Source organism: Myotis myotis, unplaced genomic scaffold, assembly GCF_014108235.1.
Source record: "Myotis myotis isolate mMyoMyo1 unplaced genomic scaffold, mMyoMyo1.p scaffold_m19_p_1, whole genome shotgun sequence".
Lineage (NCBI taxonomy): Eukaryota > Metazoa > Chordata > Mammalia > Chiroptera > Vespertilionidae > Myotis > Myotis myotis.
Window position 1 is genome coordinate 171,748,791 of NW_023416313.1, and position 21,460 is coordinate 171,770,250.

Genomic DNA, 21,460 nt, shown 5'->3' on the forward strand with positions numbered 1-21,460 from the left:
CCGGGAGAAACCAAGATGGCGGCATAGGTAAACACCGGAGTTTGCTGCCTCGAACAACCACCTCAAAAATTCAACTAAAAGACGGAACGGACATCATCCAGAACCGCAGGAGGGCTGGCTGAGTGGAAGTTCTACAACTAGGAGGAAAGAGAAAAACATACCGAGACTCAGAGGAGGCGCAGTGCTGAAGTAAAATACTAAGGTGCAGAGTGCATGCAGAGCGGGCTGGCGGCTGAGGGCATGGTTGTCGTTTTCAATCGGGAGGGAGTCTCAGACTCTGAGCTCCAGTTCTGGGCGAGTCTCTAGCGACCCAGACTCATATGGGAGAAGCAGGACTGTCTGGCATCGCTCAGAACCCTAGGGCAGCTTTCTCTCCGTGGGGCTTGCAGCAATTACTGGGACACTGAGAAGCAGAGCCTCTGAGGGCAAGACTGAGAGCAGCCATAATTGCTAACCCCGCCCTGTTGATCCCATGGGACCCACCCCACCCAAGCCCTGCAGGGAGACTTTTGCTGGATAGCTTCAGGCAAAGGCTAGATTAGCACCTCCCTAGAGATCCAGGAGCCAGGAAGCCCAGAGGTCAGAGTGGGACCATCCAGTTTGCAGCTCTGTGGAACCGTAAAAGACACACTCAGGGGGACAAACTCAGTGAGCACCAAAGCCCCATTGAAGCAAGTCTAGCCCCAGAGGGGTGTCTCCAGCACAGAAGTTCTCCCACTTCAGACACAGCTGATTCCCACAGACAATTGGCCTGGAGGTCAATTCCTCACAGTGATAACTACAACAATCAAGGCTTAATTACAACAAGACTGTGCACAAAGCCCACAAGGGGGTGCACCAAGAGTGTCTACCTCAGGTAATTGGGACACTTAGCACAGAAAGGAACTCTATCGACACAGCGAAGCATAAAAAATGCCGAGACAAAGAAACAGGACACAAACGACAGAATCGGAGGAAAGCAAACTGCTGGATATAGAGTTCAAAACCACACTTTTAAGGCCTTTAAAGAACTGTCTAGAAGCCGCCGATAAACTTAATAAGGCCCTCGAAAAGACTGGTGAGACCGCCGATAAATGTAGTGAGATCTTCAAGAAGACTGGTGAGACCGCCGATAAATGTAGTGAGATCCTCAAGAAATCTAATGAGACCCTCGATGTTGTGATAAAGGACCAATTAGAAATTAAGCATACACTGACTGAAATAAAGAACATTATACAGACTCCAACAACAGACCAGAGGATCGCAAGAATCAAGTCAAAGATTTGAAATACAAAGAAACAAAAAACACCCAACCGGAAAAGCAAAATGAAAAAAGAATCCAAAAATACGAAGATAGTGTAAGGAGCCTCTGGGACAACTTCAAGCGTACCAACATCCAAATTATAGGGGTGCCAGAAGAAGAGAGAGAGCAAGATACTGAAAACCTATTTGAAGAAATAATGACAGAAAACTTCCCCTAGCTGGTGAAAGAAATAGACTTACAAGTCCAGGAAGCACAGAGAACCCCAAACAAAAGGAATCCAAAGAGGACCACACCAAGACACATCATAATTAAAATGCCAAGAGCAAAAGACAAAGAGAGAATCCTAAAAGCAGCAAGAGAAAGAAAATCAGTTACCTACAAGGGAGTACCCATACGATTGTCAGCTGATTTCTCAACAGAAACTTTGCAGGCCAGAAGGGAGTGGCAAGACATATTCAAAGTGATGAATACCAAGAACCTACAACCAAGTCTACTTTATCCAGCAAAACTATCATTCAGAAATGAAGGCCAGATAAAGAGCTTCACAGATAAGAAAAAGCTAAAGGAGTTCATCACCACCAAACCAGTATTATATGAAATGCTGAAAGGTATCCTTTAAGAAGAGGAAGAAGAAGAAAAAGGTAAAATACAAATTATGAACAACAAATACACATCTATCAACAAGTGAATCTAAAAATCAAGGGAATAAATAATCTGATGAGCAGTATGAACTGGCGATTGTAATAGAATCAGGGACATAGAAAGGGAATGGACTATTCTTGGGCGGGGGGGGGGGGGGAGGGGTGTGGGGTGAGGGAAGAGATCGGACAATAATCGTGCACCTATGGATAAGGACAGTGGGTGGGGAGTGAGGGCGGAGGGTGAGGTGGGAACTGGGTGGAGGGGAGTTATGGTGGGAAAAAAGAGTAACTAATGTAATAATCTGAACAATAAAGATTTAATTAAAAAAAAAAAGAATATCCCGAGGCGCTTGGGCCTGAGGGAAAAAATAAATAAATAAATAAACAAACAAACAAACAAACAAACAAACAAATGGGACATCATCAAACTAAAAAGCTTCTGCACAGCAAAAGAAACCACCTACAAAACAAAAAGGGAGCCAACTGTATGAGAAACATATTTGGCAATGATATATCTGATAAAGGGTTAATATCCAAAATATTTAAGGAACTCATACAACTTAACAAAAGGAAGACAAACAACCCAATTAAAAAATGGGCAAAGGACCTAAAGAGACACTTCTCCAAAGGGAACATACAGATGGCCAAGGGACATATAAAAAAAACTAGAGGCCCCATGCACAAAATTCATGCATGGGATGGGGGAGGGTGTCCCTCAGCCTGGCCTGCAATCCGGGACCCCTCAGGGGATGTCCGACTGATGGTTTAGGCCATATCCCTATATATGGTTTTATATAGGGTGGCAAATATGACATCTATTTAACCTGCTAAGCAAATTTGCATTAACCTTGGTGGCTAGGGAAGAATTAATTTGTTATGAAGCTATTATTCATATAGCTAAAGGGCGTTTTGAGATTGCTAAGAACGGATACGATTTTTTTTTGTTTTTTGTTTATGTTTTCTTGTATTCTTTTTTTTGGATACTACTTTTTAAATATATTTTTATTGATTTTTAGAGAGGAAAAGAGAGAGAGAAAGAGAGAAAGATATCAATGAGAGAGAATCATACATTGATTGCCTCCTGCACTCCCCCTACTGGGGATCAAACCCACAACCCGGGCATGTGCCCTTGATTAGGAATCGAACCTGTGACCTCCTGGTTCATAGGTCAATGTTCAACCACTGAGCCATGCTGACCAGGCTGGCTACTACTTTTAAGTTAATATTCTTAAACTTGTATATTCAGTGAGAACTACAAATGTGATCACACATGTACAAAGTGCTTTTAAAAAATCTGATAGTTGAAAGTATTACATATGTCCCCTTTCTCCCCCCACTGACCTCTGCTAGAGCCCCCTACCCCACCCCAAGCCTTCACCACCCTATTGTCTATGTCATGCATATATATTGTCTATATATGCATACAAGTTCTTTGATTTCTCTCTTCCCACCCACCCACCCTTCCCTCTGAGATTCGACAGTCTGTTCCATACTTCTGTGTCACTGGATCTATTTTGTTCATCAGTCTATTTTGTTAAATTAGATTCCACATATGAGTGAGATATGTGATACTTGTCTTTCTCTGACTGGCTTATTTCACTTAGCATAATACTCTCTGGGTCCCTCCATGCTGTCTCAAAGGCTAAAAGATCCTTCTTTTTTACTACTGCATAGTAATCCATAGTGTAAATGTACCACAGCTTTTTTATCCACTCATCTACTGATGGACACTTGGGCTGTTTCCAGATCTTAGTTATTGTAAATTGTGCTGCTATAAACATACGGCTGCATATATTCTTTCTGATTGGTGTTTCGGGTTTCTTAGGATATATTCCTAAAAGTGGGATCACTGGGTCAAATGACAGTTCTGTATTTAATTTTTTGAGGAAACTCTATACTGTTTTCCATAATGGCTGCACCAGTCTGCATTCCTACCAGCAATGCACTAGGGTTCCCTTTTTTCCACATCCTTGCCAGCACTTGTCATTTGTTGATTTGTTCATGGTAGCCATTTGGACAGGTGTGAGATGGTGCCTCATTGTCATTTTAATTTGCATCTCTCTGATGATCAGTGACTTGGAGCATACATAATAATAAAAGCGTAATATGCTAATTAGACTGCACAGCCGACCGACCTTCAGACATCATTCTGGATGTCTTTCCGGATGAAACCACGGTGGTGGGGACTGAGGCAGAGGTGATTAGTGGTGATCAGGCAGGCAGGCAAGCAGTTAGGGGCGATCAGGCAAGTAGGCAGAGTGGTTAGGGGCGATCAGGCAGGCAGGCAAGCAGTTAGGAGCCAGTGGTCCCAGATTGCGAGAGGGATGGCCAACTGACGGTTTAGGCCCGATCCCATGCAGGGGTTGTGGGCTTGGTCTCCAGTAGGGAGCCTGCAGGAGACAGCTCATAGATCAATGATTCTCTCTCATTATTAATGTTTCTATCTCTCCCTCTCTCTTCTTCTCTGAAATCAATAAAAACATTTTTTTTTTTTTAAAAAGACATTCTGCCTACGGTGGATAACTTGATTCACTTCATCTACAAACACTACTGTAAATACCACTCCCAGCTATTTTATAAAATAAAATATTTCTAGGAAATAAAATATCCCTTCCAATATTCATTTTTACTTAAAAAGGAAATTATTTACCTGTCCCAATGAAAAGAAATAAGATGGCAAATAAAAGTACAGTAAACATTAAGATTGACAGTACTAGTTTTAAAAATTATCATCTATGATTTATTTATGTTTAAAATGTACTTCAGAAGTTTTTATGAGACTATTTATAGTCAACATATCATTTCAATGGAACTTTAAGCAATTACAGTTCAACTTGCTGTAGTACTAACTTTTCTTCTTTTCTGATTCCTCTGCCAATTTCAACTTTTCTTTTAATTCCTTCTGATCTCTGGAATACTGTTCAAATACTGGTTGAAAAATATATATCCCTCCAGCAATTCCAAGGATGCCAGCAAAAAGCGCTTGTGGAAGAGTCACTCTCCCAAACATGTTTTTTAACAAATGCCACACGGTACAAAGATGGTTTTGAAAAACTCCACTCCACTCAGGAAATCTCTTCAGATCTGTGTACAAAGAAAATGGAAAACAAAGCAATTAGTACAAGATACTTTTTAAAGATTTCAAGTCACTAGTTTGTTCCAGAGTGAAGAGTGTTTGCTCATAATATGTAAATACTACTTACTGATTTAACTAAAATAGGAATACATATATTTAGGGAGTATGGAAAATGAGCATTAGGGGATGGTGTAAAAGCTAAATCCTATTACAGAATGTTCTCAATGGTTAATTTAAAAGGGCAGAAGTGAGACAAGGTTGAGCCATATTCTTTATGCCTTTATAAGGCATACCAGTCCGATCTGGAAGTAGGAGACAGAGTAATGTTACTTTTCATTATTAGCCCATCTTTACTATCGTATTTTTGGCAATATGTATTATTAAATACAATGGTCTTTTAAAACAGGCTAAAAATTGTATGAATTTTCTTTGATGCTTTATTAAGTAGAAGCAGACATCAAATCTAAATCATTTGCCATCCATTTTTGACAAAAATATAACAGAGATTGGATGGTTTTACTTCTAACAACAGAGGAGGTAAGACTCTAGCACCTCTTGGGAAAGTTATATTCCTTGCTGACATCTTAGTCTCGGGAGAAACTAGGTAGATGTTTATGAATGAGGAAAGCAGAGTAAAAGTTTTACATATTCCCATTATTATAACAATATTTCATAGCCTCCTAGACCAACCCTGAAGGTCACAAAAATCATTAATGGCAGAAATGATACGAAAAACTAGCTTGCCCTTAATATCACTAAAATGTAATATAAACTAACCTGGGAAAGAAAAACCTGTTTTCTCCTGGACTCTACCATTAACTAGATAAATGACAACGTCACCAATCATACTTTGGATCAATGTCTGCTAAGTGTGAAAAAAGAAGAAGAAGAAGAAGAAGCAGCAGCAGCAGCAGCAGCAGCAGCCGCCGCCATTTGCTCTTTGGAAAATCGATAATGACCCTTCTGCCACCAGCTGGCTAACTGACCCTGACCAAGTCATTTTACCTTTTTGAACCTCATTTTCCATATCCATGCAACACGCTAAGTCATCTTTACCTTGCCTATTCCGTTCAACAAATAGTTACTGTGTGATCGCCCAGACAGTGAAATGCTGCATAAACACGTTTATAATTACCATTACAGGCATACCTCGGAGATATTGCAGATGTGGTTCCAGGCCACCGCAATAAAGGGACTATCACAATAAAGCAAGTCACACAAAGCTTTTGGTGTCCCAGTGCGTGTAAAAGTTGTATACACTATACTGAAGTCCAGTAAGTGTGCAACAGCATTATGTTAAAAAAAAAAAAAAAAAAGAAGATACATACCTTAATTAAAAAATACTTTATTGCTAAAAAAAAAAAAATGCTAACCGTCATCTGACCCTGCAGCGAGTCGTAACCTTTTTGCTGGTGGAGGGTCCTGCTTGGAAGTTGATGGCTGCTGACCGCGCAGGGCGGTAGCTGCTAGGGTCTGGGGCGGTCGGAGCCATTTCTTAAAATGCGTGAGCAGGGAGGTCTGCTGCTGGGACTGCCTCTTCCTTTCGCGAAGGATTTCCCTGTAGCACGCGATGCTGTTGGACAGCATTCTACCCGCAGCAGAACTTCTTGCAAAATTGGAGTCAATGCTCTCAAATCCTGCCGCGGCCTTGTCCACTAAGTTGATGTAATACTCTAAATCCTTCGTTGTCATTTCCACAATCTTCACCGCGTCTTCCCCGGGAGTAGGCTCCATCTCAAGGAGCCACTTCCTCTGCTCATCCACGAGAAGCAGCGCCTCGTCGGCTAAGACACCCGCGGCCCCACCTTGAGCGTGTAGGTTCGGGAACCGGCTTCTCTCCTTGAACCTCTTGAACCAGCCTCTGCTGGCTTCGAACTTCTCTTCCGAGGCCCCGGCCCCCCTGGCGGCCTTCATGGAGTTGAAGAGCGTGAGGGCCTTGCTCTGGATCAGGCTCTGGCTCAAGGGGATGTTGTGGCTGGCCTGGTCCTCCATCCAGACCACGAGGACCTTCTCCATGTCGGCGATCAGGCTGTTGCGCTTCCGGATCATGCGCGTGTTCAGCGGCGTGGCGCTCTCCCGCTCCTTCAGGAACTTCTCCTTGGCGTTCACCACCTGGCTCACGGTTTGGCGCAGGAGCCCCAGCTTCCGGCCAATCTCGGCCTTCGACAGGCCCTCCTCGCTCAGCTTGATCATTTCCAGCTTCTGATTTAAGGTGAGAGACGTGCGACTCTTCCTTTCGCCTGGACACTTAGGGGCCATTGCCGGCTTACCCGCTGGCCCAGTTCCGATGTCGCTGTAAGTCAGGGAGTAGGAAGTCGGGCGGGAGGAGAGGGAGCCCGCGGGTGCAAAGCCTGGCTGTGGAGCAGCCAGAACACAAACATGTATCTACTAAGCTCGAAGTTCGTGGTCTTCTGTGAGTTTAGTTCTCAGCGCCCCGAAATAATTACAATTGTAACATTGAAGATCACTGATCACAGATCCCCGTAACAAATATAACAACAATGAAAAAGTTTAGACTATTTCGAGTTACCAAAACGTGACACACAGACACAAAGTGAGCAAATGCTGTTAGAAAAATGGCGCTGGTAGACTTCACGGGGTTGCCAGAAACCTTCAAGTCGTAAAAAACCCAAAAGAGCAAAAAAGCCCGCAATATCTAGGAGGCGCAATAAAGCAGAGCGCAACGACACGAAGTATGCCTGTGTGCCTCTCATTACCCTTCAGATGTCTCCCCCGCTCGCTCCTCTCCCAGCCACTGACCCCGCCTCCCGCCTGTCCGCGCAGAGGCGAGATCCGACCATTATTCCAGCGGGTTCTCGGTCCCCGGCGCACAGGTCACCAAACCCCGGGCGGCAGCAGCCCGGGCGGAAGGAAGTGCCTCCGGGAAAGTGTGGGCAGCCCTCGGCCAAGTTTAGCCGCCGGGCCCAAACCTGCAGCACCCGGCGGCGAAGCCACTGCCCGGCGGAGTTGGCGAAAGTCGCCCTTTCCCGGCTCCCTCTGCGCCCGCCCGGACGGCAGCTCGCCGAGGCCAAACTTAGTGCGCCCCGAAGCGGCGCGCGCTCCCCTACCTCGCGCCGGAAGGAGGCCCGGGACCTGCAGCACCTGCGGAATGGAGCGGGAGCCCGGCGACGGCAGCCTCTTCTTCCGCGGCCTCCAGAACCGCTCCCGCGAGAAGGTGAAGCTGCGGAAGAGAAAGTCGGCCTTGTACCTCAGCCCCCAGGAGAGCGCCCGGCGCCGCGGTGAGTGCGGGGAGAGGCCGGCCGGCGCGGGGAAGGGGGCGGGGGCGGAACCCGGCCTCGGAGCGAGGGCTCCGCCTGCTGGGGCGGGGGCAGAAGTCCTGACCTAGTGCGCTCGCTGCGGGATCCTGGACCCCGGTCCTGCGGGATGGAAGGCCGCCCGCCCCGCCGGGGAAGTGCGTGGGCATGGCGAGGCCAGCCTGTTAGAGAGGGCACCGGCCCCCGCAGCCTCGAGGGGCTGGCTCCCGGAGTGCGACCAGGTCCCGCCCGCCTTAGTTCATTTACCGCCTTTGCCTTCTCTGCCTTCTCGGGTCAGGATGACATGGCAGGAAAAATCACCCCAGCAAGTTGGGGGGGGGGGGGGTAATATAAAGATGGACTTCCCATTCATTCGGGGCACTAAATTCAAATTAAAAAAAAAAAAAATGCGCTGGCCCTGGCCCGTGTGGCTCAGTTGGTTGGAGCGCCCGCCCGTACACTGAAAGGCGGTGGGATTGATTCCCCGTCAGGGCGCTTGCTCTGGTTGCGGGTTCCATTGCCTTGGGGGGGGGGGGGGTAATATAAAGATGGACTTCCCATTCATTCGGGGCACTAAATTCAAATTAAAAAAAAAAAAAATGCGCTGGCCCTGGCCCGTGTGGCTCAGTTGGTTGGAGCGCCCGCCCGTACACTGAAAGGCGGTGGGATTGATTCCCCGTCAGGGCGCGGGTTCCATTGCCTTGGGGGGGGGGGGGGCGGGAAGGGGGGGAAGCAGGGGCGCTGTAAGGGAAGCAACCAATCGAGGTTTCTCTCGCATTGATATTTCTACACACACCCCTCCTCCCTCCCTCTCTAAAATCTATGAACACATCCTCTGGTGAGGATTTTTTAAAACCATTTTAAACCCTCTATTCAGCCTATCGGCTCCATCTATGGCTAAGAGCAGGGTGTTGGAGTCAGCAGACAGACCTGCTTTGGAATCAATCCTGTTTAGTCATTTGCAACTTTTTTGACTTTAGACAAGGCAATTTATTTCCGAGCCTCAGTTTCCTCATTTGTGAAATGGGCTAATATCTACCCCGTGGCATTGTTTTGAGGATTACATGAGACAGTGCGTGAGAAGGGATAGCTCGGTGCCTGGCATTTGTAAGCGCCACTAGTGCTCTTTAAAAATGCACAGACCGCGCAGCGGCCATGCTCAGTGGTTGAGCCTGGATCTGTGAACCATGAGGTCAGGTCTGGGCTCCACCCCCAGTGGGGGCCGTGATCAGCGATTCTCTCTCATTATTGATGTTTCTATTTCTCCCTCCCTCCTTCCCTCCCTCTCTGAAATCAATAAAATATATATATATTTTTAAATGTACAGATCATTTTATAAGCTACTGCTCGGCACCTATTACAGAGTTGTTTCCTAAGTTAGTAATTTGTTGGTTTCTTCCTTTACATACATATATAGGATAAAGTAATCTACCTAAGGCCTTAGTTAACCCAATCTCCTTTTCCATATTTTCTCCCTGTACAATAAGTTGCGAGGACCGTTGGTTAAATGACAGGAGTGGTGAATCACCCCGTGGTGTGGGAGAGTAGTGTGGAGGCGTCAGGGTTCACCGCTGTGCCTCACCAGCCTGCGCGAGGGGCCGCCAGAGCAGCAGGTCTTAGTTCTGCAAGCGGAACTTGCCTGACTTTTGCGCCACAATTACCTGTTTTGTTTTTCAGGTCTTCTTGGTGAGAACATTTATCTGGTCTTGTTTACCATAGCATTACGAATATGTAACTGCTTTTTAGTCCAGACAAGTTTTGTTCCAGATGAGTACTGGCAGTCTCTTGAAGTTGCACATCATATGGTTTTCAAATATCCTTTGTATTTTCTTGTCCAGATTGGAAATGTGTATTCAGTTCATCTTGGGAATTGTGTTACTTTCTGTTAATACATTTTCAGTCAATCCTCTATATTTTCTCCAAATAATTTTAATTTATCAAAGTATGCCATTATTTTTTTTTTTAATATATTTTATTGATTTTTTACAGAGAAGAAGGGAGAGGGACAGAAAGTCAGAAACATCGATGAGAGAGATCGATCAGCTGCCTCCTGCATGCCCCCCAGTGGGGACGCGCCTGCAACCAAGGTACATGCCCTTGACCGGAATCGAACCCGGGACCCTTGAGTCCGCAGGCCAAAGCTCTATCCACTGAGCCAAACCGGTTTGGCAGTATGCCATTATTTTATGCTAGTATTTCATCTGTATATTTACTTGATGTTAATGTACATGACTTCACCTTTAGCATATATTTCACAGTGCTCAGAACTGTGGAGAAAATATATGAACTAAAAAAACACATTCCTGCCTTGAAGAAGTTAAGAGTTTTGTTGGCCAATTGCATTTTTAATTTAAATATCTAGTATAAAATGCTGTGTTTTAAAGCTGCTGTGTTAAAAAATAAAACAGTTTTATATATGGAAGTGAAAATTGGTTTTGTTTCAGTGCTATTTAAAATTAGTCCTTAATATTACTAATTATGGTTATTTGACCTGGGAATGGACAGAAAGATTGAGGGGTTACACTTACCCCTTAATCTTTGCAAGCATGTACAAGATTCTGCATCTTTTGGGGAATGATAGTGTTCAGTTGCTGGTAAGTTTAAATAAAAGTAATCAAAATAGTTCTCAAATGTAGATTATTCCATCCTTTTTATTTTTTTAATGTATCTTGTTGAAAGTATTACAGTTGTTTCCTTTTTCCCCCCATTTACTGCCTCCACCCTGCCCCTACCCTCCCATTCCATTCTTTTTTAAAGGTTAGTCTATATTAACTAAATGGTATTATTGGTATCATGAAGTTCATTTTTAAAAGGCTACTCTGACCATTTCTGGGAAGCACAGGGTTCCAAAGACATGCTGTGTCTGATGTAGCTCTTCAATATGCGCTAAAATACAAGACTGAGCATGAAAGTGTCCTGCTGGGAGCAATCCTGTTAAGATTTTCAGAATGATTACATTATATATTAATTATTTGGATCCTTCATAAAGAGTCACTTGAGAGCAGGTTGTATCTTGTTTTTTTTAACTTGTGAGCTGAAGACCATGTTATATGAGCTTATGAAGATTACATATAAACACACTAAGAATTGTGTTGTAATTAAAACTTAGACAAAATCAATTTGACAAAAATTTAATGATATGCACAATCATTGTGCTACATTGTAATTAGGCCTCAATAGTAAGTAGAGTTGTAATTCCTGGAACATGAATTTCTGGAGTTATTTGCCAGGAGAGGATACAAAGGAAGAACTAAGAGAACACAAGTTTCTCTGACCTCATTGTCAAGATCCTTTAAGCTATCATCAAGTTGGCCTCAGCACTTGGGGTCTTCCCATTTTCTGTTAGGGAAGTACCCCAGAATTCCAAAGGCAGTCCAAATCCTGAGGGTTTTTTTTAAAGCCTGAAAGACATTGAGGTTCTTGGATTTAAAAAAATTAAAGGCAGGATTATACCCTTCCCTTTGCAATGCTATTTGATTCCCCATTATTAAGAAACAAGGATCAGACCTATGTTTCTCATGGAACTATCCTGAACGGTAGCAGAGTTTCACCGACACGGGTAGAACTTAGGAGCTGTGAATTCTCTTTTCTTCTCTCAGGGCCAACCAATTTTTCATTTTTAAAGATTTGATTGATTTTTAGAGAGAGAGAGGGAGAGAGAAACATGGGTGTGAGATTGGCTGCCTCCTGCACAACCCACCAAGGATCAAGCCTGCAACCCAGGCAAGTACCCCAACAACCAACTGAGCCACACTGGCCCGGGCAAAATGTACCTTCTTTTAAATTTAAGATTTCTATATGACAACCCATGACAACTGATCATGCAGGGTATCCATTAAGTCTGGATATACATGATGTCATCAAGGAAATCTTATATCTCAGGAATAGGTTTTATTATCAGTGAAGGGGTCTTCAAGAAAACTTCCTCTTCCTCCAAGCCCTGTTCACTGTAGCTGGCCCACTTGGCCATTTTGTGATTAAGAGGAAACCTCCCCAGGCCTCCATCCCCACCCCACACTACCTACCACCTCTGCCAAAAAAGTACCTGGTGAAATTCCAGGTAGAGAAAATTAGGATGCGATCATCAGTCATTCATACTCTCATATTGATTATTCTAAATAAAGGTGATATAATTTTGAACTAGAAGGGGTCAGAGAAGTGAAGTACATAGATCAAGGTCACAGCATGTTTAAAGCAGAGCTAAAACTAGGTCCAAGGTCTACTTATTCACAGCCTAATGCTCTTTACAGATCACTCTCTTTAAACTGCATGAGGTGTATGCACAAAATGAGGGATGACTTAGCACTGCACTGTCTGATATGGTAGCCACTAATCACATGCAGTTATTAAATATTTGTGACTAGTCCAAACTGAGGAGTGCTATAAGTATAAAGTACATACTGGATGTCCAAGACCTAGTATAAAATAATATAAAATACTTATAATATTTTATATTGATTAAAATGTTGAAATGATAATATTTTAGATAAATTGGGTTAAATAAAATAACTAAAATTCATTTTACTTGCTTGTGATATTTTACTTTGTGTGGTTCACATTCTATTTCTGCTGGACAGTTAGTGCTGGCTTAGAACATGTGAGAAGAGGGATAAGAAAGGAGACCTGATGGGTACCACAGCAGGGCTTTGAGTAGTCAGAAGATGGTGAAGGGCATTTGGCTCCTGGAGCTTAAGGGAGGAATTAGGAGCTTAAAGAACAGGAATATAGAATGGTAAGCTGCCAACCCTGGCCTCGTCCTCAAGATTTACCCCTGTCATGTTTTCTCCTCTTTGCCCCACACTGCTACTTTGTATTTTCCAGAAACCATATGAAAGTATTACTTAATTCTTTTCCGGTCCTTAGCATAACCTGGAAAATGATGGTATCTTAACTGTCTGGAAATACTGCTAATAACAGAAATTTACATCTCCACTTATTTTTGTATTGAGCTAAAATCTACCTTTTATTTTTCATTTTTAAAGATTTGATTGATTTTTAGAGAGAGAGAGGGAGAGAGAGAAACATGGGTGTGAGATTGGCTGCCTCCTGCACAACCTCACCAACGATCAAGCCTGCATCCTAGGCCATGTACCCCGACAACCAACTGAGCCACATTGGCCAGGGCAAAATCTACCTTCTTTTAAATTTAAGATTTCTATATGACAACCCTTCAAAAAGTTTTATTTATCCAGGATAAACAACTCTAGTTCTGAACCTCATAATCAAATAATGTCCTCTAAACATCTTCTAATTAATATCCATCTGAAAATGTGGATCTCCAAACTGAGCCCAATATTGAAAGCTAGGGTAACTAGTTCAAAATAGTATAGTGAGACCATTACTTCATAAATATTCTTCTTCTCTCAGGGCACAAAGATTCTTATAGTTTTTTAGTGGCTACCTCACACTGTTGCCTCATTAAGTTTGTAGCCAAATTGAGTTTTCAGATGAACTACTTTCAGGCCCAGGAGGTGAGAATGAAGCTTATAGATCTCTATGCAGAGTAAATAGAAGGTATGTAATAAGTGCCCTTTACTGTATTTTATAGGGCACAGTTTAAGTGAAATTATGAAGTACAGCATACTTGTAACTCTAAGATTTACACGTTCATTTATAGGTTATTGGCAAAGAAAAGGAATACAAAGCTAAAGTGTTAGATGCCACTGACAACTGAAAGTTAAGCAACTCTAATTATAATGTAAAGTTAATGAAGTTTGAGCCAACAAAAATACAAATCTACATGTTTTTAAAAACATTTTTTAACAAATCATTAAATTATGCTTTACAGCAGTGTTATTTTGATAATGATAACTATGACACATTTAAAAAAACTCTTAAGATGCTAATGTATAGCATTAGAATTACTATCTTTAATTAAGTTATACTACAGGGGTGGCAAAAGTAGGTTTACAGTTGTTCGTATGGAAAATCCTATATAATAAAAGCCTAATATGCAAATTAACTAAACAGTGGAATTACTGGTTGCTATGATGCGCACTGACCACCAGGGGGCAGACGTTCAATGCAGGAGCTGCCCCCTGGTGGTCAGTGCACTCCCACAGGGGGAGCACCGCTCAGCCAGAAGCTGGCTCACGGCTGGCGAGCACAGCAGCAGTGGCTGGAGCTTCTCCTGCCTCTGCTGCAGCGCTAAGGAGCAGCCAGCTGAGTGGTAAGGAGCAGCGAGCAGGCAGGAGTAAGGAGTGAGGGCTCCCAGACTGCTAGAGGGTGCAGGCCGGGCTGAGGGGACACCCCCTCCCCCGCACGAATTTCATGTGTTGGGCCTCTAGTAATAATTAAAGAATTAACTTTGGGTTTCACGTACTCACAACTGTAAACCTACTTTGCCAACCCCTATACAATATATTTACTTTTTAGTTTAAATTTGCTCTTTAATGTTATCTGAATATTATTTTATTATTTATATTGCAAGATGGGGAAACAGTGTAACTTAATAGTTAAGAGCACAGGCTTTGGAGTCAGGGAGACTGGGTTTGAATCCTGGCTTTCACACTAACTAGCTGTACAGCCTTAAGAAAATTACCTAACTTGCCGAAACCGGTTTGGCTCAGTGGATAGAGCGTCGGCCTGCGGACTGAAAGGTCCCAGGTTCGATTCCGGTCAAGGGCATGTACCTGGGTTGCGGGCATATCCCCAGTGGGAGATGTGCAGGAGGCAGCTGATCGATGTTTCTCTCTCATCGATGTTTCTAACTCTCTATCTCTCTCCCTTCCTCTCTGTAAAAAATCAATAAAATATATTAAAAAAAAAAAAAAAAAAAAAAAAAAAAAAAAAAAGAAAATTACCTAACCTCTCTGTGTCTCAGTTTTGTCATTTATAAAACAGTATCAATTTCATAGGATTGTTAGGAAGACTGAATGAGCTGTTACATATAAAATATATACTTAAGCCCTAGCCAGTTTAGTTCAGTGGATAGAGTGTGGGCCTGTGGACCAAAGGGTCCCTGATTCGATCCCGGTCAAGGGCACGTACGTACCTCGGTTGTAGGCTCCTCCGCAGCCCGGGTCCTGGTCAGGGCTTGTGCAGGAGGCAACCAATCAGTATGTCTCTCTCACATTGATGTTTCTTCTGTCTTTCCCTCTTTCTTCCACTCTCCTTAAAAATCAATGGAAAAATATCCTCAGGTGAGGATTAACAAAAGTAAAAATTTTAAAAATTTAAAAATTAAATTAAATATATACTTAATATGATACCTAGCATACAGTACTGTATAAGTTTTATTAAAAATTATGTATTGTTATGCTAATGAAAATAACTAGATATGCTTCTAAAATAGAACCTTAACACGAAATGGTTTGTTGGCTATTTAAATTAAAATTTGTGTGTGTGTGTGTGTGTGTGTAGTGATAGTTGGATTAGCTTGTTGATTTCTTATGATAATTCAGTGTGAACCAACAGATGTTTTTCTTTTCTTTTTTTTTTTTAATTAATGAAGATTTGGATTCCTAGACTTGCCCAAGCACTTCTGTCTGCTATAGCCGACTTGAGGCTTTACTCATTAATGAAGCAACTAGAAAATCAGCAAATAGCAAGATGGGTGGTAAGTCCTCAACACTTTAGAAAGTATATGCCAGTTATTTTCATTCCTATGAGCATAAACAATATCGATTCCAAAACCAGTTTCAGAAGATAATTCATACAATTTTATAGAGTACTTCCATAATTAAGAACAGTAAAATGCGAATGGCGCACACCATCTCTCTTCTGATGGGACTCGAGGTGGTGGAAGTCACTGATGCCCTCAAACCCTGTGAGGGGGTGAACCTAGGACAGTGATGGCGAACCTTTTGAGCTCGGCATGTCAGCATTTTGAAAAACCCTAACTTAACTCTGGTGCCATGTCACATATAGAAATTTTTTGATATTTGCAACCATAGTAAAACAAAGACTTATATTTTTGATATTTATTTTATATATTTAAATGCCATTTAACAAAGAAAAATCAACCAAAAAAATGAGTTCGCGTGTCACCTCTGACACGCATGTCATAGGTTCACCATCACTGACCTAGGATGTCTCCTCTGGAAGCACCTTCATTCCTCCCAACTGTCAGAGTTTTTGCCTCACCAGTAGGAATAGTTCTAAATCACTGCCTACCTCACACGTTGCCTCAGCCTTTTACAACCCTGTCCACTATTCCTCCAGCTACCTGAGACTCAGCCTGGGAAATGCCTTTTCATTAAAGCACTGGTCCAGCTTTGGTTAGTGTTTAATAAAAACAGCTGGACTCTGTAAGGGAGAGGATGTGGAGTAGAAGGCTGTCTTGTCATTTAGCTTATTTCACAGTGGGGAGATAGATTCCTGATCTCCCATTCAAACCTTGAATGGATTTTCCCATTTAAGCCATATCCTGAAGAGTGATCGGATGCTGTAGTATTATTTCACTTTGGCTCTTTCCTAAATTAATAAGCTTATTTGAGCCACCTAGAAATCTTACTACCTTTTTTTGCATTGTTTTTATTGGCAAGTTTGTTCCAAATTCCAAGGTACCAATTAATCAACACAATTCTAGAATATAATCTAAATATATAAAAGGCTAATATGCTAAGTGTCTGACTGTCCAACTGGTGCTATGATGTGCACTGACCACCAGGGGGCAGACGCTCAACACAGGAGCTGCTGTGATGTGCACTGGCACCGAGGACCTGGCGCCCACAAAGCAACACTTGGTTTCCCCCAAGTGGCACACAGGCCCTGCCCCCATCCTAGAGCGACAGCCCACCAAATCACAGCCAGTGCTGCCAAGACCCCATGGTGCAAAATGCGGCCCACAGCCCAACCCAGCCCAGAAACGGTCACAGTGGGCACTGGGTAATGATGTCACATAGCAACGCCTGGCTTCCTCTCCCTAGCGATGACTAGTCTCCGTGGAGTTTCTTCAGCCCAGGAACACGACTTGCTTTATAGCCTGGTGCAAACTTTTTACACTTTAACCAAATGTCTGTGAAGCGTTTTCCCATGCCTCACCTCCTTTGGTCCTCACAGAAGTCCTGGAGTAGGTAGATAGGAGACTCGGTGGAATCCTATTTTCTTCTCATTAGCCAGAAAACAGAGATTTAGAAAGTTTAGAAACTTGACCCAACTGAAAAGAAGAAAGAAATGGTGGACCTTGAAAATGACTTCAGGTTTTCTCACTGCGCAGAATATAGTCAAACACTGCTGCAGTTAAATATTTTACCCTTTGTTCTCGGAGAACCAAGATGGCGGCATAGGTTAACGCCAGAGTTTGCTGCCTTGAACAACTACTTCAAAAGTGAAACTAAAAAACGGAACGGACATCACCCAGAACCACAGGAATGCTGGCTGAGTGGAAGTCCTACAACTAGGAGGAAAGAGAAACGCATACGGACACTCAGAGGCGGCGCAGTGCTGAAGTCAAATTCTGAGGTGCGGAGTGCGTGGAGCGGGCTGGCGGCGGAGGGCGCGGTTGGCGTTTTCAATCGGGAGGGAGTCGCAGACTCTGAGCTCCAGATCCGGGTGAGTCTTTAGGGACCCAGACTCAAACGGGAGAAGCGGGACTGTCTGGCTTCGGTCAGAGCGAGTGCAGCTTTCTCTCCGAGGTTTGCAGCGGGTGCTGGCACTCAGAAAGGCAGAGCCCCTGGGGACAGGACTGAGAGCCGCCATAACTGCTCTCTCCGGCCCACCCTGTTGATCCTCTGCGACCTGCCCCGCCCAAGCCCTGCACACAGGCATTTGCCGGATAGCCTCAGGCAAAGGCTAGATTAGCACCTCCCTAGAGGACAGAAGTTCTCTCACTGCAGACACAGGTTTAACTATAAGGTTTAACTATAAGACTGCGCACAAACACCACTAGGGGGTGCACCAAGGAAGCATAACAAAATGCGGAGACGAAGAAACAGGACAAAATTGTCAATGGAAGATATAGAGTTCAGAACCACACTTTTAAGGTCTCTTAAGAACTGTTTAGAAGCCACCGATAAACTTAATGACATCTACAAGAAAACTAATGAGACCCTCGATGTTATATTGGGGAACCAACTAGAAATTAAGCATACACGGACTGAAATAACGAATATTATACAGACTCCCGACAGCAGATCAGAGGAGCGCAAGAATCAAGTCAATGATTTGAAATGCGAGGAAGCTAAAAACACCCAACCGGAAAAGCAAAATGAAAAAAGAATCCAAAAATGCGAGCATAGTGTAAGGAGCCTCTGGGACAGCTTCAAGCGTACCAACATCAGAATTATAGGGGTGCCAGAAGATGAGAGAGAGCAAGATATTGAAAACCTATTTGAAGAAATAATGACAGAAAACTTCCCCCACCTGGTGAAAGAAATGGACTTACAGGTCCAAGAAGCGCGGAGAACCCCAAACAAAAGGAATCCAAAGAGGACCACACCAAGACACATCATAATTAAAATGCCAAGAGCAAAAGATAAAGAGAGAATCTTAAAAACAGCAAGAGAAAGAAACTCAGTTACCTACAAGGGAATACCCATACGACTGTCAGCTGATTTCTCAACAGAAACTTTGCAGGCCAGAAGGGAGTGGCAAGAAATATTCAAAGTGATGAATACCAAGAACCTACAACCAAGATTACTTTATCCAGCAAAGCTATCATTCAGAATTGAAGGTCAGATAAAGAGCTTCACAGATAAGGAAAAGCTAAAGGAGTTCATCACCACCAAACCAGGATTATATGAAATGCTGAAAGGTATCCTTTAAGAAGAGGAAGAGAAAGAAAAAGGTAAAGATACAAATTATGAACAACAAATATGCATCTATCAACAAGTGAATCTAAGAATCACATGAATAAATAATCTGATGAACAGAATGAACTGGTGATTATAATAGAATCAGGGACATAGAAAGGGAATGGACTGACTATTCTTGGGGGGGGGGGAAAGGGGTGTGGGAGATTCGGGAAGAGACTGGACAAAAATCGTGCACCTATGGATGAGGACAGTGGGTGGGGAGTGAGGGCGGAGGGTGGGGCAGGAACTGGGAGGAGGGGAGTTATGGGGGGGAAAAAAGAGGAACAAATGTAATAATCTGAACAATAAAGATTTAATTTAAAAAAAATATTTTACCCTTTGTTCTCTCTGCATAATCTACAGTAATATGCTTCTTGTTGATATTTACTGCTATGTTGCTGACAATTACCTGAAAGGGAAGTTGAGGTGCTTCACTGGGCTGGAGAAAGTTTAGCTAAATCAGAAAGCAGGTCTAATTAAGCAAGTTTATTCTATATATATATCTCCTATCTAATAAAAGAGAAACATGGTAATTAGCGTACTACCGCTAGCCTTCCCATTGGCTAATTAGCATGATATGCAAATTAACTGCCAGCCAAGATGGTGGCTAATTTGCATACGTAGGCTTCAAGTGGCAGAGCGAAGCCTGGTGAGGACCAGGCATTCTGCCTCAACCCGCTGGTGGAGAGCCTCTGGGCCTACTTGGTCAGCGCTGCTGGGGGGGATGGAGGAGCAGAGACACAGCCCACAGGGGGGCCAGCACCCAGAAGCCCCAAGCCCCGCCTGGGCAGTGGGGTCAGAGTAGCAGAGACACAGCCCACAGTGGGGCTGGCACCTAGCAGCCCCAAGCCCAGCCTCCGTGGTGGGGTTGGGGGAGCAGAGACACAACCCACAGGGGTCTTGGCAGCCAGAAACCCCAAGCCCCGCCTGGGCAGTGGGGTTGGGGAACAGAGACACAGCCCACAGGGGGGCCGGCACCCAGCAGCCCCAAGCCCCGCCTCGGTGCTGCGGTTGGGGGAGCAGAGACACAGCCCGCAGGGGGGCGGGCACCCAGCAGCCCCAAGCCCCACCTCGGCGCTGGGGTTGGGGGAGCAGAGACACAGCCCGCAGGGGGGCCCGCACCCAGCAGCCCCAAGCCCCGCCTCAGTGCTGCGTTTGGGGGAGCTGAGACACAGGCCGCAGGGGGGCCGGCACCCAGCAGCCCCAAGCCCCGCCTCGCGCTGGGGTTGGGGAGCAGAGACACAGGCCGCAGGGGGGCGGGCACCCAGCCTCCTGAAGCCCCGCCTCAGCGCTGGGGTTGGGGGAGCAGAGACACAGGCCGCAAGGGGGGCAGGCACCCAGCAGTCTCAAGCCCCACCTCGCCGCTGGGGTCAGAGGAGCAGAGACACATCCTGCAGGGGGGGGTGGGGGGGGGGTACAGCACCCAGCAGCCCCAAGCCCCCTGGCGGAGGAGGCTCTGGGGATGCTGGGGCCAGAAGAGCAGAGACACAAGCCTGCAGCGGGCCCAGCACCCAGCAACCCCAAGCCCCGCCTTGGCGCTGGGGTTGGAGGAGCAGAGACACAGCCCTCAGGGTGACCTGCACCCAGCAGCCTCAAGCCCCACCTCGGTGCTGGGGTCAGAGGAGCACAGACACAGCCTGCAAGGGGGGGGGGGGGGGGGCCGGCACCCAGCAGTCCCTAACCCCAAGGCCGCAGAGGCGCTGGGGCCACTGGGGCTGTAGCAGAGACACAAACCGGCAGGGAACCTGTGGAAAGGGAGATAAACTATCATAACTTTGTCTCCCTTTCCACAAGATGAGAAAACTGACCCTGATTATTTAGTGATATGGCCCACACCTTTCTACAAGCACAGGGTATGTTATGATCATTCCCAGGAAGTGATCAGAATACTGGTCAGAATACTGTTTCCAGGGAATAACGCTACTGTGGCAAATTATCTAAGAGAGGAAACAAGCTTTTGTTGGGTTTATTCTGAAGGTCAGAGAACAGACCACCCCAACATATGCCATGTTGTTATATTGACGATCTTGACCTGCAGATGCTTGAAAAACAGCAAATGCAAGGAGAGGTTTTCACTGAAGTCTCCTTCTCTGCCTAAAATCGGACCCCCCAAAAGGTTCCCTTGATGGGAAAAGTGCCATCAGCCAGTGAAGACTGACTCCTGTCACAGGACAGGAGACTAGAAGTTGACATCACATCCAAACTTTGTTACAAACTATCTCCCCCACCCCCATTCATCTTTCCTAAAAATCATGTACTCTCCTCTAAGAGGCCTACCTATCCGGTCCCCTTTCCCTAGAAAGAAGGTATTTAAATCTGGATTCTAAGCCACTTTGGGAAGTTATTCATTTTTCCCTGGGATCTCCCACATATACACGAGGTACAGATGTTAATGAACTTTTGTTTTTCTCTTGGTAATCTGTCTTTCATTACAAGGGCCTCCGCTAAGAACTCAGAAGGGTAGAGGAAAACTATTTTTCCTCTTCCATAATTCTATCTCGGAAAATCAA

At 44.6% G+C, this 21,460-nt stretch overlaps 2 protein-coding genes across 12 annotated transcripts in view; one reads left to right on the top strand and one right to left on the bottom strand.

Moving 5' to 3' along the window:
- Positions 1-4,598: 4,598 nt before the first annotated feature.
- CCPG1 (cell cycle progression 1) overlaps positions 4,599-21,460 on the bottom strand; it is an 83,325-nt gene continuing 66,463 nt past the window's right edge. For 3 of the 10 annotated variants that reach the window (XM_036302170.1, XM_036302179.1, XM_036302178.1), the window contains one exon: positions 4,599-4,968. In XM_036302170.1, coding sequence (XP_036158063.1) covers positions 4,730-4,968 — 239 coding nt within the window. In that variant the 3' untranslated portion in view covers positions 4,599-4,729. Of the gene's footprint in view, positions 4,969-6,288; positions 7,255-7,677; positions 7,883-8,028; positions 8,136-21,460 lie in introns of those variants that run through there. The other 7 variants (XM_036302184.1, XM_036302183.1, XM_036302182.1 and 4 more) reach the window with 7 other exon arrangements.
- PIGB (phosphatidylinositol glycan anchor biosynthesis class B) overlaps positions 7,631-21,460 on the top strand; it is a 32,581-nt gene continuing 18,751 nt past the window's right edge. For both annotated transcript variants that reach the window (XM_036302185.1, XM_036302186.1), the window contains exons 1-4: positions 7,631-8,199; positions 9,892-10,027; positions 10,691-10,808; positions 15,668-15,772. In XM_036302185.1, the coding sequence (XP_036158078.1) occupies positions 7,656-8,199; positions 9,892-10,027; positions 10,691-10,808; positions 15,668-15,772 (903 nt within the window). In that variant the 5' untranslated portion in view covers positions 7,631-7,655. The remainder of the gene's footprint in view (positions 8,200-9,891; positions 10,028-10,690; positions 10,809-15,667; positions 15,773-21,460) is intronic.